Below are 19,701 nucleotides of genomic sequence, written 5' to 3'. Positions count from 1 at the left end.
CATCAACGTAATTGACTATATAAATAAACTCAAAGGGAAAAAAATCACATGATCATCTCATTAGATGCTGAGAAATCCTTTGACAAAATCCAACACCCTTTTCATGTTAAAAGTCTTTGAGAAATCATGAAGTCATGGGACATACCTAAACATCTAATAAAAACAAGCCAACAACAAACATAAAATTAAATGGAGAGAAATTGGAAGCAATCCCACTAAAATCATCAACAAGACAAAACTTCCACTTTCTCCTTATCTATTTAATATAGTACTCAAAGTTTTACCTAGAACAATAAAACAAATGGAGATTAAGAGGATACAAATTGGAAAGGAAGAGGTCAAGGTATCACTCTTCAAGGATGATATGATAGTATACATAAGCAACCCCTAAAATTCTACCAGAGAACTCCTACAGCTGATAAGCAAGTTCAGCAAAATGGCTGGATATAAAATTAACTAAATCAAATCAGTAGCCTTACTTTATATAAATGAGAAAAAATTAGGGAACCAACACCTTTCACAATAGCCCCAAATAACATAAAATGTCTTGATACAACTCTGACCAAGCAACTGAAAGGAATATAGGACAATAAATTTAAGTCTCTGATGCAAGAAATTAAAGAAGACATCAGAAGATGGAAAGATCTTCCATTTCATGGATTAATAGGATTAACATAGTGAAAATGGCCATCTTACCAAAAGCAATCTACAAATTCAATGAATATAAGACAAAACAATTCTCAACAATAAAAGAACTTCTAGGGGAATCACTATCCTGACCTCAAGCTATACTATAGAACAATATATAAAAAAAAGACTGCATTGTATTGATACAGAGACAGACAGACTGATCAATGGAATAGAATTGAAGACCCAGAAATGAACCCACTTACCTTCCTATACTTGATCTTTGACAAAGAACCCAAAATCATAGGGTCCAAAAAAGAAATCATCTTCAATAAATGGTGCTGGTATAACTGGTAGTCTGCATGTAGAAAAATTCAAATTGATTCATATTCATCACCTGCACAAAGGTCAAGTCTAAGTGGATTAAGAACTTCAACATAAAACCAGATGCTGAGATATATAGTGTTAATCTAATTAGTGAATAATGCAAAAAGTCAAAAAGAAGTTTTTTCTCATAGAAATAACTATTTCTATGGGAAATAGAGTTCTTTATGCTAGTTCTTATGGAAGCTTCATGGAATATGAATTGCCTCAGAAGATGGTGCATGGCATACATAAATATAGGGCTCCCTTAGAAGAAGAGAACGTATATTTAGAAATGTCTGAAGTACTTAGAGATCAGAAAGAATGCAGTTTGCGCAAGGCAGTGTGCTTTTCGGTAACTCAGCTCTGAATAGGCCTGACATTTATAAACATTCCTGTAAGGCATTAAATTTGAAAGCTTGTAATCCATTTGTACAATTCTGGTGAACATAATACTCTATGGTATTATATAATCTTTATTTTAATAAAATAACATTTCCTAATATTGTACAAAGAATATGTACTTTATGGTGTGTCAAGATTTCATTGAGGATGCATATATTGCTAGTAAAAGAATTGGGAGAAATAATTCCTCAGAAGGAAATTAAATTTATATATCATTGGATTTTTAAAACAGGAACACATTTGAATTTTGTCATTTAGGAAGTGAAAATACAGAAAAATATTTTTAAGCAAGGCATCGGCTAAGTCTTTCATTTTCTTGTCTCTTCTTTCTATCATGTTTCCTTATCCAAGACTTGCATGTTTGTTATTATTGAACACAGTAAATAACAGCTCTCAAATGGACCTCTGTGATTTGTGCTCTAGACTCCCATGGCAGTTAATCAGTGTGCTTTAGCACTTAACACATTTCACATAGTGTTTTATTTATTTATTTTGGGCTCCAGGTTCTTAATGTTTAAAGAATTCTTTAGAGAAGCAATATATATATATATATATATATATATATATATATATATATATATATGTATATATATATATATGTGTGTGTGTGTGTGTGTGTGTGTGTGTGTGTGTATCAAAAGTTTCAGAATATACAGGTAAGTCTAGTATAGGATGAAGAATTCATCTTGTGAGAGTAGACTTAGCAACAATGATATAGGAGCCTCTTAAAATTGTTGACCATTGGAGTAGGGAACTCTGCATTAGGGCACTATGAGTGACTGTTTAAAGTGGAAGTAAAAAAATGAATATGTCATGGGTAGATAATGTAAACATGTAAGTATTTGTGATGAGAGAAAAAATGGCACATGGGATACTGTGATCCTGGCCTGTGAACCAAATTACGAAATTCAGAATAGAGTATGGAGAGAAGCTGGCAAATTTTGATTTTATGTGTGTTAAGATATTTTAGCAATGTATAAAACTACCAACTGGAAAGTGAAAACCACCCAGTCATGGCAAGTGTAGATGAATATCAGTAAAAAGCCATTTGTATGAAAGTGATATTGGAGTCCATGGTTGCACATGGAATCTCTGAGCAGAGAGAAGGAGAATAATGGTAATAAAGTATTCTCTACTCAAAGGGGTGAGAGAAAGAAAGGGGCAAAAAATGAAGGCACAAGAATGCATAATAAAGAGATCAGGAAGAGAAGCAAGAACTGTGTTCTGTACTATCTGGAGAGTGATCCATAATATTTATTCTTTTTGTTTGGAATAACAGAAAGAATAGCAAGTAATAGAAAGAAAATTGATAGACAGGAAGGTAGCAAAACATTGTCAAATCCAGTGTTCAAAACATCTAGCAGAAATGGACTGGAGAGTTTGAGGCAATCATTTTGAGTTCCCAATTTAACATTTTCTCCATGGATAAGCTTCTCATGACTGAATCTGGTCCAACTGCAGGGATTTTAAATCATGGTATAAAAATAGAAATATTTGCTGAAAGTGATATACTGTCTACCTGTTTTCACTCTTGGTCTAGTTTGCTGTCATTTCCCTGTCCCCTTCTTTTCACAAGAGTTGGCAGGGGAGTAGGCCATCCTTAGCAAAGGTTACTTTCAGACAAATATGCTTGGGTCTGGAAATTGAGAGGGTGGATCCTGCTTCCACAGCCAGCTCTTCAGAAAATGCAAACAATACATGAAAACTTACCAATGTGATGTATTTTCCATATTGGAAGCAGGAATTTCAAGGAAAAGAAGAAAATTTTTTGTTCACAAATAACCACTAATATTTATAGGATAATCAACTGGGTGAAGAAGCACAGTTTGAGAAAGGTGAGGAAGAATAGCAGTAAAGACTCAAGCTAGGGTAACTGACAGTCATTTGAACTGAGGTAAGCCATGGAAAGAAGGGAGGACTTTTATACATGTTGACCAACAGATCAGAAATAAGGCAGTGCTTACTATCCCATAAACTACTATTTATATTCTTTCATTCCCTCCTAGGCTTCAGATTGTTCACTCTGTCTCCATCCTGGTCCATACTCAAGTTTGTCAGCAGGACTACATAGTTGACTTTTCTAAAGTTGTTATTTCCGTATTTTCCAGGTGCCATACTTCCTGGCGATGGGATTTTTCAAACACTTTTCACTAATGATAGTTCTTAAAGATACAGTGAACTGTAAGATAACAGACTTCATGGCTACCACAATTATGGAAAATACTATAGAGAATGATTCCATGTAGCACACCCTATAGAGAAGCTTTCATGAAAGAAATCATACTGATTTCATGTACCAGACAATATTTGTTCAGAGACATACCCTGGTTTTTATCATTACTTCCATAGAAGTCTTAATAGTTTCATGTGAAGAAATTTTGTTGTGGGGTGTTGGAAATAAATAATCTGATAATTGTATGTATCCTTGGTTTTAGTAGTTACAAAAGGAGAAATGACATTCCCACGTTAAGCATTTGTAATTTATTAGAGATTCAATGTGAGAGTTTTAAAGAAACTTCAGTGAGAAGCTTACTTTATTATGGATGACAAGTGGCAATAAAATTCTGGGTGGTAGTCTTTCAGACTTTTCAAATTGTTCCATTGAAGTGGATAATGGTTACTCAATAAGTACCAATTTTAGATTTGCAGCTAAATTCTATATCATTTTGACAGAGCGGTTACTGTATTTCGGCCTCAGAACTTTAGTCAGTTTTTCATCCAGTCTGAAGAGTGGAAAGGGGGAGTCCATCACCAAGATGACATCCTGTGTGCTGCATTTTTGCCCCCGCAAACTCTTGCTACAGGTAAATTGAGCCTTCAGTGGACAATGGCCTAGAGATAGTTTGGTTGAATTTTGGTAAACTTTGAGAAAAGACTTTTCTCAACTGAAAAATATAAGTGAATAGATTTCCCAAGGAAGCAGTCTTACAGCTCCTTTAATTTCTTACTTCTATGGTAGTTAGCTCTATCAGCTTCTGTGCTGTATCAATAGTTTCAAGAGCTCCTGTGCTGTATCAATAATTTCACACCCTGGATCTGCTACTTACCTACTCTATGATATTGTAATGATGTTGTGGCTTAATTTAAACTTTAACTTATAGTTCTCTTTGGCTAAGAATATTTTGGGTATGTTTTCATTTTAAAGTAAAGATAGACAGTATAATATTTTAACACAGTGCTTAAGATATAATAAACTCATTAGCAAACACTAACTTCTGATTGTACTATTCTTTTTTAAGAGAAGTATTAGGTAAGAATCATACTTTGGTGGCATGAAAATGCTTCTTAATTGGAACATATTAACTGTCTTCCATTTCTATTTTAAATAACATGCTAACCTCTTCCTATATATATCCCAGAACAAATTAACTGCTTGACACAATATAACTCTTAATCTATTCTCATGTCCTCAGTTATACATGGAAAATGTTCAGCCAAGAACTTTGTCCATAATGCACTTGAGAATCAGAGTGGACAGTAGTAGATCCACCATGGGGTGGTGAGAGCCATCATCTTACCTAATAGTTTCTGAGCTAAATAGATTCCTTTGTTCAGAACAGCACAAAGCTTAATACACTTTTCTCTCCTCTCCCTAAGCCTTAGAAAGTCACCATATATATGCCCCACCCTAACTCAGCTGTCCTTTGTGCTTCTCATTTGCCATTGGTTCTCTGATCCAGGGAAACTGTGTGGCATCTGGACATTGCTGTGTGACTCTTCCCACAGCACAAGCTTGATTGTATTTTTTTTCTGTCTGAGCTTTTCTCTCTTTTCTATAAAAAACAAATCAAAACAAAACAGGAAAAATGACTTTATATAGGAAGAATTGTAGGACTGGAGAAAACATTTCACAAGGAATTTAGATGAAAGAAATGCAAAGAAATCTCTCTCACGCACACAAATAGTGTAGCAACAGAAGTCTAAGGGTAATTTATACTTTCTCAATCCCTGCCTAATGGTCAGCACCACTCTAGATACTTTTCATTCTGAAAATAACCCCAGAAGGTAAGTACAACTGTTAAGCCAGTTTTATAGATGAAGAAATTTTGGGATCAAACTGAGTTAAATATCATGTGTAAGGCTATGTAGCTAATAATTAACAGAAGTTGTACTTGGACTCAAATTGTTTAACTTCAGTGCCTTTATTCCAAATGATTTATTACAGTAAAATAATAAAGATAACTGGATCATAGCCACCAACTATATGGGTTACTTTACATATATTGAAATTTTACAGTAAATAAATTACCAACTATCATTATAATTCATGTCTTAAAAAATAGAGAATACCTACTATTTACAAGTTTTATTTAATACACATTGATAATGGCTTCCTTTTGTTTCTATTTGTCCACATTTTATATAATTATCTGGTAATTTCTGCTCTTTATCTTGGCTCCTACAGGAAGCTATGATGGAGAAATTGTTCTGTGGAATAACAACACAGAAAATGCTCACCATGTTCTTCACCCTGGTTACCAGAGGCAGCTAACATCCATGTTAGGTGAGCACAAGTTTGAAACTAAATTTTTGTGTTTGTTGGCATGCAATAGGCCTGGATGTTTATGCATACACATGCTTCTGTGTACACCTAACCTATAGATGAGAGGCTATAAACTCTAAGGCTTAGTGATAGTATAGTCTTATCACAGTGATTAAGAGGAACATCAAGACTGATTTAGCTTTAAAAACTATCCATAGACCTCCATTTTTTTGTCTTTATGCTATGTCAACATTTCAGTATTACTAACACCAGGGAACAGGAGTCTCATTTTCATCTAGTTTAGATGTAGCCAATAAGACTTCCAGAATTTCCTTTGAGTGATCTTAGGTATCCTTTAGTAGGAAAATGGGAACTATGTCCCCTTGACTGATTGTTCACCCTTAGTCTGGGGCTTGTGTTAAATACTGTGCCACCTGGATATCATAAATTATTCCTTACTTTAGAAACCTTAGAGGAGCTTAGGCAGGAGTTTATTATATTTTATTGGCTTTAGCAGGGGACATGAATATTTTATACCTAAGTGTCTCCACAATTGTCTTTCATATTTTATTTTAGTTTGTTTAGGATCTAAGGCTTGTTTAGAATCTAATTCTTTAGATCAACTTCTTTAGATAATGAGTATGACATGCCCTATGGTCGAAATATTTCCTATTGGCTCAATTAGGTAATCTCACAGAGAATAAATTTAACTTTATTAAAGTACTCACCATTGGGTGCAGTATGTGTGTGTAGCTAAAGAGTGATTTATTGGGAGTATGAAAACCAATTTTAAAATGTAAGAATTTGAGGGATTATCTGACTACAGATACAAGGCTTCAAGCTGCCTGATATAAAAGGAAGCACCCATTAAGATTCATGCCTGATATAAAAGGAAGCACCCATTAAGATTCATCTTAACATTCCAAGGATAAGGTATAATTCTGCCTCTTTCTCTCTCCTTGACTTCAAGGGAGTACCATTTATATCTAGAGCATACTAACTGTGGCTATTGTTACATACACGGAGAAATAAGACATAAGTAACAAGCTTTATTTTGTTGTTGTTTTTTTTCAACTAGTGCAATAAAACACCAGGACAAAAACAAATTATGGCAGGAGATTATTTACACTTATGGTTCTGGGGGACAGAAATACATAAGCACTGTGACAGGAACATGAATCTGAGTGCTCACATCTTAAATTGCTAAGATGAAACAGAAAGTGAACTGGGGATGTGTGTAGATTTTAAGCCTCAAAGCCTGACTCCAGTGACATACTTAATCCAGCAAGGCTACACTATGTCCAAATAGCTTTATCAACTGGAAATCAAGATTTAAACATCTGAGAGCATGGATGATATTCTTATTCAAATCACAATATCAAACTTCTAAAGGAAATTAAGGACATTATTACAATTCTTCTCCTTTTCTTTCCTTCTACTCCACCTTCTCTCTTCCTCCTCCTCCTCCTTCTCCTGTGTGTGTGTGTGTATGTGTGTATGTGCATGTATTCAAGTACAAATATATGCATATACATAGGGAGGCTAGAGGTGAACAGTAACTTCTATTCCTCATGTACCTTCCACCTTGGTTTGATGTTTTGTTTTGTTTTGAGACAGTGTCTTTCACTGGGATGGAATTTCTTAAGTAGACAAGTGGCTAGTGAACCATGGAGAGCCATCCATCTTCACCTCATCACCAGCTTTGGGATACAAGTGCATACTACAATGCCCTTTTGCAAATGGGACTCAGGTTCTCCCAACTGTGTAGCAAGCAGGTTACCAAAAGACTTATCACCCCACATTGTGCATTACCATATTTCTCATTTTGAATTTTGTAGGTACCTTTGTAGGGATTTTACAAAACTATCTGCAAACTATCAATAGACTTTGACATAAACATTTTCAGTTTTCCTAAGCTTGCCTGAAGATAAGTATATAATTAAACTACCATGAGTAATGTCCTTTCCAGAGTAACATACTAATAAATAGAACCATTAAAGACCATCTATTTAAGTATACATTTATTTATTAACTTGATTTCATGTTCATTAAGTACTTGAAAGGTTAGCATTAACTAGAATTTCATGCCATTAGAGACACATTTATCTTGAACATATTGGGATGTCTGTGATAGTAACTATGATTATGATTTGAAGTTCTAATTAATTCATAATGGGATGTGTGCCTGGAATATGCAAAGCAAAATTGAAATCAGGCAATCTTTTCAGTAGAGGTTGTAGAAGAGACTAGTAGGAGACCTAATGGGAGCTGAGTATATGTTGTGAGACTTCATGGGGTGGTGGTTATCTTGTCTGAGGTTTGGATTTGAACAGATGACAGTTCTCTTCACCAAGAGCCCTGGATTTTTCTTTATCCCAGATGTAGAAGTCCAACAGCTTAATGCCAGGAGAAGCTGTGCAACTCACTGTGTGGCAGACCAGGCCACCCAGGCTGCTGGGAATGTAAAGATTGACACAGAAGGTAATAATGCTGTTATGAGGCTTTGCTTCCTTGAAGCAAGGAAAACCAATGCAGCCACAGGTAAAATATGTGTTTTCATTTTGCCTTTCTGTATTTGATAAAGAAAGCAATAAGGAAGTTCAATCTATTTTATTAACTAGGTCTTGTAGTATTTAACTTTGCATAGCTATCAAGCCTGCCCTGGTTTATGAAAGGTCAGGGACACTTGGACAGGAAACTCAGACTGGTGAGGGTGGCAAATAGATCTGCCAAATAATTTATCTGTTGTCTATGTTGAGATGAGAGTGAGAACAATTTCAACAACTATTTCATATGGCAAACAAATTTTATCAGTGTTTATGTCATAATAGATAGGTGTTTGAGAAGGGCAGAAGGTGTAGTTAAATACAGGCTGCAAATCTGTGAGTCAATATGTAGGTCCATGTGTATCAAATGAATAATATCTGTGACTGCACTGAGGAGGGGCTTCATTGAGGAAGTTGGAAATATGACTCAGTGCGGGAGGTTTGAAGTGATTGCCTATCCCACCATGAGGGCTACATGGCTCATGTCTTAATCTCAATATTGTTTGGGAAGTTCAGAGTATTATTGCCACTTCATATAATAGATCAGAGTCCCATTTGAATTATTTGTGGAGACACTAACATTGGTGATACCCAGAGGTAACTGTGGGAAAACTGTTGGTTTATAGACAAAATAGCAATATTTGGATGCAGCTTACATCTTGCTCTACAAAATATAACTTAGAGAAGATTCATTGATTTTCCATGAATTATATTTTGATAGATAATTTTTTGTGTGTATAACCTAAGAGATCCAGATATGAGAATTCTATGATTGGAGAAGGTAATGCACATATCTGAGCTATAATTTGTATAATCACGTTTCCACGTTGAATTTGCAAATGGAAAACCTGCATGATTTTGTATATAATTTTCACCATCAATAAAGTTATACCTAACTTTGTTTCAAAACCAGTATGCAACATTTAAGGTGGATTTGAAACAGATTATAAAGCTATTCATTCTCCAAAATAAATTAATCTTCACATTATGAAATATTATCCTAAAATTACTTTCAATTCCTCATAACTAATTCTTTTTTTTTTTTTTTTTTTTGGTTTTTTTTCGAGACAGGGTTTCTCTGTATAGCCCTGGCTGTCCTGGAACTCACTCTGTAGACCAGGCTGGCCTCGAACTCAGAAATCCGCCTGCCTCTGCCTCCCAAGTGCTGGGATTAAAGGCGTGCGCCACCACCGCCCGGCAACTAATTCTTTTTAATGTTAGATTTATAGAATGTTCCTACTGAAGCAGATCTGCTATCACTTCTGCCTTCACTATACTGTTTATCACAAATGCAATTGTAAAACAAAAGTGAAATAGTCTATAGAGGAATCCAGTAATAAGTTTGCCACAGAGGAATGCTTTCAAGGAGCATTCTTACATAAATGGAAAGTGTAAACAGTTAGTTTCAGATTAATTAAGGAGAAAATGGTTCTATATGGGCATACAATAAATATCTGAACAAAAAATTTTAAAATGATCTCATAATTAACATCCATTATTGTTCAATAAAAAAATCTATACCTGTGCTGTCATAAGGGCATATGTGCATCAAGACTTATGTATGGGAGTTGTTGCTTCATGTGTACATATCCAATGGCTTATCATGGAAAATAAGTGTCATACTTTCATAATAATTTCATAATGTTTAAGTTAGTATTTTATAAATTTATTCAAAAAAGAAATTAATTTTATTTAACTTAATTGCAAACAATATCAATGTAGCAAATGAACAAAAGAAAACCAAACTTAGTGGAATAGTTTACATAATTTATTAATAGTCCACAAAAATTCTCCTTAATGTTTCATAAAGGTTATCATAAAATAAGCACTATTGTATAATTTAAAGAATCAGAATGGGGGTCTGGATAGATCACAGTGCTACTGACCTCTCTACTGTCCTATGCTCCCCACAGGGGAAGTCACTGCAAGAAACCTCTTTGGGATTTATGGGTGTAGCTTCCTAATTAGATTTCCCCCATGTAATAGGAGGTGCTAACCTGGTGTCATGTGGAGCATCTGGTTATGTCAGATTTTGGGATATATTTAAGAAAGTACTTATGGCCGAATTTTTGGCACATGCTGGAGTTGGCTCCATTATTATGTCTACTGATAAACTGAATCAATACCTTGCCACTGGAGATTCTGATGGATGGATGAAAATCTGGGACATAGAGGTAAGTGGGAAATATTCTCACAGTAGTACTATCTACTATCACTAGATTTTTTTTTTTTTTTTTTTGCAAAATATCTTATAAAAGGTATTTAGTGATGTGAGTTGCACTTCATCTGTTTTGTAGATAATGGAAAAAAATGCTTCATCCTGAGTATTTTAAAGACATCAGTTTGAGGCAGAGACCTTTTAAAAGTAATTGAAACACACACACATACAGAGGAAGAGGGAGAGGGAGAGGGAGAGGAGGAGGGAGAGGGAGAGGGAGAGAGTTTGGACATAAACATTCAGATACATCTTAAATGAAACAAATTCTAAATGTCTACTAGTGTGCTGGTCCTTCAGCTACTTATAACCAGCCTGAGTCAGTTGTTTTAAAAATAACCAATGACTTGCTCCATTTAAAATCATAAGATAGTGTAATATTAGGTATCTCTATTTGGACAAGCTCTGTTATATCATCTATATGTTATCTATATATGTTATACTTTAATGTGGACCATAGGTTATCATCTCTAAATGCACCTCCCCCCACTCCCCAGACACCAGCACTTCCACATCTAGCTCTTAAAACAGTGGTATTATTACAATTCATTTAATATTTGAATTTCTAAATGTAAGGGCATTTCTTCTCATTCAGGAGTATTGTACTAACTCCACTGAGAGCAAAATTACCCAGACTCCAGCTTTGCTCAGATCATTTCAACCTCATGTGGACCGCATAAGTGCCTTGGAGATATGTGAGTCCGGTGGCCATTTGCTTATCATTTCCTCCTCTGCAGACTGCAGTGTCTGTGTGACTGGACTTTCCAATGCTCCTGCCTTGATCTTTGGTCAGGTATGCACATTCTTTCTGTGCTATTGTAGAACTTACTTGATACTTAGTATACATTTGGCCTTATTTCCATGAAAATCTCCTCTGCTCTTTAAAGCATAAGAATGAACTGTTGGGCATTTCTGTAGCTGTAACACTGTTATCACTTTACCTGATTACTACTAGCAGCTACAATCTCCATGAAGGGAAAGGGATATGAGACATGGAAAGATGTTGACTCCTGATGGTGTAACATATTTATTATAGGACTTTTTTAAATAGAAAAACCCAGCTTCTCATCCCTAGTACTGCAGCAGGCCAGCAGCAGCAACAGCCTTCCCTCACCCTGCAAATATTTCCCATGGATCACACAGGTCATCACCATTCACCTTCCTCCCAACATTAGTCAGTATAGCACAGCCCCTAATACCAAAAGGTGTCTCCTGATCAGCCAGAGCCCACTCCAGCCAGCAAACCAAGTAGGCCGCCTGCCAATCTTTACCCCTCTCTGTGTGTTCCTCTAGATTCAATCCCTCAGGGCAGCCCCTAATACTGTAGCTGTAGTGTCTCTTCCCCCTGCCTATATCTCCTGTGGGTTTCACAGACTGTCCCCTCCTATTCCCCCTCCCTCTGCTCTTCATTATAGCCCATCTTCCAGCAGATGTTACAGAGCAGGGCAGTAAAAGAGTCAAAATACAGCTATCACATGCTCCAAAAATCCAGCAAGGAAACAAAAATCGAAGAATAAAACACCCACCCAACAAAGAAAAAGTCAGCCATCAGGAACTAGACTTCTAATCTTTCCAAACCTAGATGTCTAGATGTCCCTCAATGCATAAGAACACAATAACAGCCAGGGCAGTATATCTCCACCAAAACCCAACTATTTTACCACAGCAGGCTCCAAATAATTTAATGTAGCAGAAACACAAGAAAACGACCTTAAAACCAACTATATGAAGATGGTAGACACGCTTAAGGAGGAAATGAATAAATCCCTTAAAGAAATCAAGGAAAACACAAAACTATTGGTGGAAATGAATAAATCCTTTAATGAAAGCAAAAAAATAAAAAAAAGTCATTTGAAGGAATGAATAAAACAATTCAAGACCTGAAAGTGGAAATATTTATTATTAAATAAATCACAAACAGAGAATTCTGGATATGAAAAATTTAGGATTTCAAACAGGAATTATGGAAACAAATTTTGCCAGCAGAATATCACAGACGGAAGAGAGAATGTCAGACACTGGAGATATGATAGAAGAATGGATATATCAGTCCAAAAAAAGTTAAATCTAAAAAACTCCTGACATAAAACATCCAGGAGGTCTGGGTCATTATAAAAAAAAGACCAAATCTAAAGATAACAGAAATAGAAGAAGGAGATGAATCCAAATAATTTCAACAAAGTCATGGAAGAAAAATTTCTTTCTTTCTTTCTTTTTTTTTTTTTTTAGTGTTCTCTTTAAATCTTTTTTATTGGATATTTTCTTTATTTACATTTCAAATATTGTCCCCTTTCCTGGTTACTCCACCACAGAAACCCCCTATTTCATTCTGCATCCCCCTGCTTCTATGAGGGTATTCCCCCATCTACCCACTCTCTCCTTCCTGCACTCAAATTCCCCTACATTGGCGTACCAAGCCTTCACAAGACTAAGAGCCTCTTCTCCCATTGAAGCCCAACAAAGCCATCCTCTCTGCTATACTCCTTGGTTGGTGATTTAGTCCCCAGGAGTTCTCTGGGGTCTGGTTGGTTTATATTGTTGTCCTTCCTATAGGGTTGTAAACCCCTTCAGCTCCTTCAGTCCTTTCTCTAACTCCTCCTTTGGAGACCCCATGCTCAATCCAATGGCTGGCTGCAAGCATCTGCCTCTGTGTTTGTCAGGCTCTGGCAGGGCCTCTCAGGAGAAAGCTATATCAGGCTCCTTTCAGAAAGCATTTCTTGGCATCCATAACAGTGTCTAGGTTTGATGACTGTATATGGATTCCCTGGTGGGGTGGTCTTTGGATGGCCTTTCCTTCAGACTCTGCTACAGACTTGTCTCTGTATTTGCTTCTGTGAGTATTTTCTTCTCCTTTCTAAGAAGGACCAAAGCACCTATACTTTGGTCTTCCTTCTTCTTAAGCTTCATATGGTCTGTGAATTTTATCTTGGGCATTCCGAGCTTTTGGGCTAATATCCGCTTATCAGGGAGTGCATACCATGTGCATTCTTTTGTGATTGATTTACCTCACTCAGGATGATATTCTCCAGATCCATCCATTTCCCTAGAATTTCCTAAATTCATTGTTTTTAATAGCTGAGTAGTACTCCATTGTGTAGGTGTACCACATTTTCTGTATCCACTCCTCTGTTGAGGGACATCTGGGTTGTTTCTAGCTTCTGGCTATTATAAATAAGGCTGCTATGAACATAGTGGACCATGTAGCTTTGTTATATATTGGAGTATCTTTTGGGTGTATGCCTAGGAATGGTATTTCTGGGTACAGGCATTACAATGTCCAATTTTCTGAGGAACTGCCAGACTGATTTCCAGAATGGTTGTACCCACTTGCAATCCCACCAGCAATGGAGAAGTGTTCCTCTTTTTCCACATCCTTGCCAGCATCTGCTGTCTTCTGAGTTTTTGACGTTAGTCATTCTGATTGGTATGAGGTGGAATCTCAGGGTTGTTTTGATTTTCATTTTCCTGATGACTTAGGGTGTTAGGCATTTCTTTAGGTGCTTCTCAGCCATTTGTTATTCCTCAATTGAGAATATTTGTTTAGCTCTGTACCTCATTTTTAATAGGGTTATTTGATACTCTGAAGTCTAACTTCTTGGTTTCTTTGTATATATTAGCCCTCTATTGGCAGTAGGATTGGTAAAGGTCTTTTTCCAATCTTTTGGTTGCCATTTTGTACTATTGACAGTGTCCTTTACATTACAGAATCTTTGCAATTTATTGAGGTCCCATTTGTCGATTGTTGATCTTATAGCACAAGTCATTGGTGCTCTGTTCAGGAACTTTTCCCCTGTGCCCATGTTTTCAAGGCTCTTTCCCACTTTTTCCTCTATTAGTTTTTAGTGTATCTGGTTTTCTGTGGAGGTTTTTGATGCACTTGGATATGAGATTTGTAAAAGGATGGACATGCCTATCAAGATACAAGAAGCATACTGATCACTAAAGATATTGAACAAGAAAAGAGAGTTCCCTCACCACATAATAATTAAAACACTAAAAACATAGAGAAAGAAAAATAAAATAAAATAAAATAATAAAAAATAAATAAAAAATCCAAAAAGTAAAACAATCCCCTGTTCCCCCCCCCACTCACCACCCTACCCTTTCCCACTTACTGGCCCTGGCATTCCCCTATACTAGGGCATAGAACCTTCACAGGGCCAAGGTCCTCTCCTCCCATTGATGACTGATTTGGCCATCCTCTGCAATACACATGCTGCTGGAGCCATGAGTCCCCCCGCCCCATATGTACTCTTTGGTTGGAGTTTTAGTCCCTGAGAGCTCTGAGGGTACTAGTTAGTTCATATTGCTGTTCGTCCTAAGGGGCTGCAAACCCTTCAGCTCCTTGGGTCCTTTCTCTAGCTCCTTCATTGGAGACCCTATACTCAGGCCAATGGATGCTGTGAGCCTCTACGTCTGTGTTAGTCAGGTACTGTCAGAGCCTCTCAGGATACACGTTCCACTATGTTCATAGCAGCTTTATTTATAATAGCCAGTAACTGGAAACAACTCAGATGTCCCTCAACAGAGGAATGGATACAGAAATTGTGGTACATCTACACAATGGAGTACTACTCAGCTATTAAAAACAATGAATTTATGAAATTCTAGGGAAATGGATGGATCTGGAGAATATCATCCTGAGTGAGGTAAATCAATCACAAAATAACACACATGGTATGCATTCTCTGATAAGTGGATATTAGCTCAGAAGATCGGAATACACAAAGAACAAACCACAAATCACAAGAAGAAGGAAGACCAAAGTGTGGATATTTCGTTCCTTCTTAAAAAGGGGAACAAAATGCCCATGGATGGAGTTGTAGAGACTAACTATGGATCAGAGACTAAATGAAGGACAATTCAGAGACTGTTCTACCTGGGAATCCTTCCCATATTCAATCAACAAATCTAGACACTTTGTGGATTCCAGCAAGTACTGGATGACAGGAGACGGATATAGTTGTCTCCTGAGAAATTCTTATATAACCAACTAAAAGATGGAAAGAAACATCAAAATTAAAAAACAAAATTTAGAAATGAAAAGGAGGACATAAGAGATACTAGGAAAATCCAGAGAATAATAAGGACATATGTTAAAAACCTGTACTTCTCAAAGTTTGAAAATCGGTAAAAAATGGAAAGTTTTCTCAGTAGGTACCTCTTAACAAATTTTAGTCAATATCAGATCGACAATGTAATGAAATAGAAACACATTAAATTCTCACAAAAAAAAGCCCAGAGCCAGATGGTTTTAGTATTTCAAAGAGTTAATGACAATACTACTCATATTTTTCTACAAAATAGAAACAGAAAGAACATTGTCCCATTCATTTTATGAAGCCACAATTATCCTGATACCTACACCACATAAAGGCTCAACAAAGAAATAGAATTGCAGACGATGTTTCCTTAGGAACATACAGGCAAAAATACTCAATAAAATACATTTAAACTGAATCCCAGAACACATCAAAAAGATCATACACTATGATCAAGTAGGCTTCATCTTATAAATGAGGAGATGCTTTAGTATGTGAAAATCAGAAAATGAAATCCACCAGATAAACAAACTGAAGAAACAACATGATGATTTCATTAGATATAGAAAAGGTCTTAAAAAAAAAATCCAACACCACATCACTATAAAAATCCTGAGGAGATAAGGGATTTATCATTGCCTTAACATAATAAAAGCAACTTACTGAAAGCTTACAGCCAACATCAAATTAAATAGAGAGAAACTCAATGCAATTCCACTAAAATTTGGAACAAAACCAGGATATCTAGTGGCTAAATATCTATTCAATATAGTGCTTCAAATTTTAGCTGAAGCAGTAAGACAACTGAAGGAGATCAATGGAATACAAAATGGAAAGAAGTAAATCAAAGTATTATTATCTGCAGATAGGATGATTGCATACATAAATGACTCTAAAAAATTCCACCTGGTATGCTCTAGCCCTGATAAACCCTTTTGATGTAGTGACAGGATACAAGATTAACTAAAAAAAATTTTAAAAAATCAGTATTCCTCCTATTTACAAATGACTAATTTACTGAGATGGAAAGAATCATGGAAAGAACACTTTCACAATAGCCTCAAACCCTCACTTAATGTAAAATATCTTGGGGTAACCCTAGCCAAGCAAGCGAAAGTCATTTATGAAAAAACTTCAAGCCTTTGAAGAAAGAGATTGAAGAAGATATTGGAAGATGGAAAGATCTCCCATAGTCATGGGTCAATAGGATTAATAGTAAAAATGTCCATCCTACCAAAGCAATCTACAGAGTCTATGAAATCTCCCTCAAAGTTTCAACACAATTCTTTATAGACCTGTAAAGAACAATCCTTAATTTCTTATGGAAAACAACAACAGCTACGACTACAACAACAACAAACCCAGGATAGCTAAAACAATGCTATCTATCTCAGATTTCAAGCTGTAAAATTCACATCTATAGTAATAAAAACTTCTTGTTATTCACACAAGAACAGACACATTGACTAATTAAATCAAACCCACACACTGATGGGCACTTGGTTTTTCATAAAGAAACCAGAAATACACTGGAAAAAAAGACAGTATCTTGAACAAATGATGTTGTTCATACTGGATGCCCACATGTAGAAGAATGGAAACAGACCAATATTTATCACCCTGCATAAAATTCCAAGTGGAACAAATACCTCAAAATAAAACCAGATACACCAAAACTGATAAGAGACAGTGGGGAATACCCTTGAGTGCACTGGCACAAAAGTGGACTTTGTGAATAGAACACTGATCAACAATTAAGTGGAACCTCATGAAACTAAAAAACTTTTGTAAGACAAAAGGGACCATCAATGTGACAGAGTCAGGCTACATAATGGGAATAATTTTTAACAACCCTAGTTTCAATAGAGGACTAATATTTAAAACATATAAAGAAGTCACAAAACTAGGTAGCTATGAACCCAAATAATCCAAATAAAAGTAGAGTACACATCTAAACAGAATTTTAATGGAAGACTCTCAAGTGGCCAAGGAATGCTCAAGATCTTTAAGCTCAAAAATAATTAAAAGAAATAATGCATGTCAAAGTTAGTTTGAGATTCCATCCTACCTTGTCAGAGTGGGGAAGATCCAAAACACAAGTGACATCTCATATTGGTGGGGATACGTAGCAAAGAGAGCACTCCTCCATTGCTGGTGGTAGTGTAAAGTCAAGATCCAGCTATGCTACTCTTGAGCATGTATCAAAAGGATGCTCTGCCTTACCACAATGACACTTGATTAACTATGTGCATTGAGGATTTTATTTATAATAACCAGAAACTAGAAGCATCCTAGATATCTCTCAAGAAAAGAATGGAAAAACAAAATTACACATTTACACACATCTTAAAAATGATAAGAAAATTTCAGGCAAATGGATGCTACAGGAAAAACAATCACCCTGAATGGCATAACCCAGAATCAAAAAATATTGTATATATTCAATCATAAACAGATATTAACCATTACAGAAATGATAATCAAGTTATAATCCACAGACCCAGACAGGTTAGGTAAAGAGAGTGGCTGGAGGTGGGCACTTGAACCTTCCTGGGAAAGGGAAGTAGAACATGTTTTTGGATGGACTGGGGGCAATGGGGGCTATATCAGGAAGGATCAGGTGGTGAGGAGGGATAGAGGGAGAGAGTCCAGGAAGAGACAGGTAGAATTGGGAATATCAATGGGTGTATGTGAAAATCCAGTGCTTCAGACACATTCTGGAATCTATGAGGATAACGCTAGTGATGGACTTCTAGTGATGGAGGCTATAGTGTCTGAACTAGCCATCTCTTGTAGCCAGGCAATGCTTCCAGTGGTAGGATTGGGTTGATTCTGCTGAGTTGGTGCCCAAGGTGGTTAGGTGGAGATCCCTAAATAACACAGGCTGATAAGAGAACAGAAGGTCATTCTCTGAAATTTAAAACTGAAGTCCCACTTGGCAGTGGTAGCACATGTCTTTAGACCCAGAACTTGGGAGGCAGAGGCAGGCAAATTTCTTTCTTGAAAAAACCAAACCAAACCAAAGCAAAACAAATAAACAAACAAAAAGTAGAGTCCCATTTACTAAGACAATATCCACACAGCTCATTGAATGTAGAAAGGTCAAACTTTCCCTTGTACCTATAATCTGTCCTGCCTGATAGATGATATGGGGTACTATCCAACCAATGCTTGTTTTAATTTGAGTCTTATGAGATGGAGCCTATACCCTATACTATCTGGATGGCCAGAAGCCAGAGACTAAGTAGCCTAAAGATATAAGCTAGAACTGAACACAGCTGCCAAAACAAAATCTGTGAAATATTTCTTAATGATTTTCTGCTATATTCATAAATTAGTGCCTTGTAGAATTGTCATCAAAGAGGCTCCCTCTACCAGCAGATGGGAGCCAGTGCAAGACCCATAGGTAGACATTATATGGAGAGAGAGTTTAAATTTGAGTTCTCCATTGGATCCCTCCTCTAGGGGGTTAGGAATCCCTTAAGAAAAGGAACAGGAAAAACTGAAGAGTAAGAAGGAATGGAGGACATCATAAGAACATGGCCCACCAAATCAACAAAGCAGGGCTCACATGGGCTCACAGAGACTGGAAAAGCTAGGGTGGGGCCTGAATATGTTTGTATCAAGTTCACTTCAGATGTGCTATGGCTCTTAGCTTGGTATTTTCAGTGGACTCCTAACATCCTAACAATGGCTGCAGTTGTATCTCTGACTCTGTTGCCTGTTCTAGGCATGTCTATCTTTCTATTAGGTTGCCTTCTTCAGTTTTTTCCTTGTCTTATTATGTCCTATTTTCTCCTCTTGTCTCTTGGTGGCCTGCTTTTTTCTGAAGAGGAAATATAGGGGACATGGCTCTGGGAGATAGAAGAGTAATGGGATATGACGTGGGCAAGAGAAATGGAGAGAGAAAAAACTGTGGTTAAGATGTGATGTATGATGTAGAAAAATGCACATCGATCCATTCCTTTCTCCTTGTACAAAGCTCAAGTCCAAATGGATCAGGGACCTTCACCTCAAAGC

General features: G+C 36.4%; 1 protein-coding gene across 2 annotated transcripts in view; it reads left to right on the top strand.

Moving 5' to 3' along the window:
• The window catches only part of Wdr49 (WD repeat domain 49), a 191,284-nt gene that overhangs the window by 120,814 nt on the left and 50,769 nt on the right, over positions 1-19,701 (top strand). For both annotated transcript variants that reach the window (XM_031374103.1, XM_031374104.1), the window contains 5 exons: positions 4,069-4,199; positions 5,801-5,899; positions 8,258-8,419; positions 10,411-10,598; positions 11,235-11,432. In XM_031374103.1, the coding sequence (XP_031229963.1) occupies positions 4,069-4,199; positions 5,801-5,899; positions 8,258-8,419; positions 10,411-10,598; positions 11,235-11,432 (778 nt within the window). The remainder of the gene's footprint in view (positions 1-4,068; positions 4,200-5,800; positions 5,900-8,257; positions 8,420-10,410; positions 10,599-11,234; positions 11,433-19,701) is intronic.

The sequence above is a fragment of the Mastomys coucha genome, unplaced genomic scaffold, assembly GCF_008632895.1.
Source record: "Mastomys coucha isolate ucsf_1 unplaced genomic scaffold, UCSF_Mcou_1 pScaffold16, whole genome shotgun sequence".
NCBI classification, from domain to species: Eukaryota; Metazoa; Chordata; class Mammalia; order Rodentia; family Muridae; genus Mastomys; species Mastomys coucha.
This window is presented reverse-complemented; position numbering and strand designations above follow the sequence as displayed.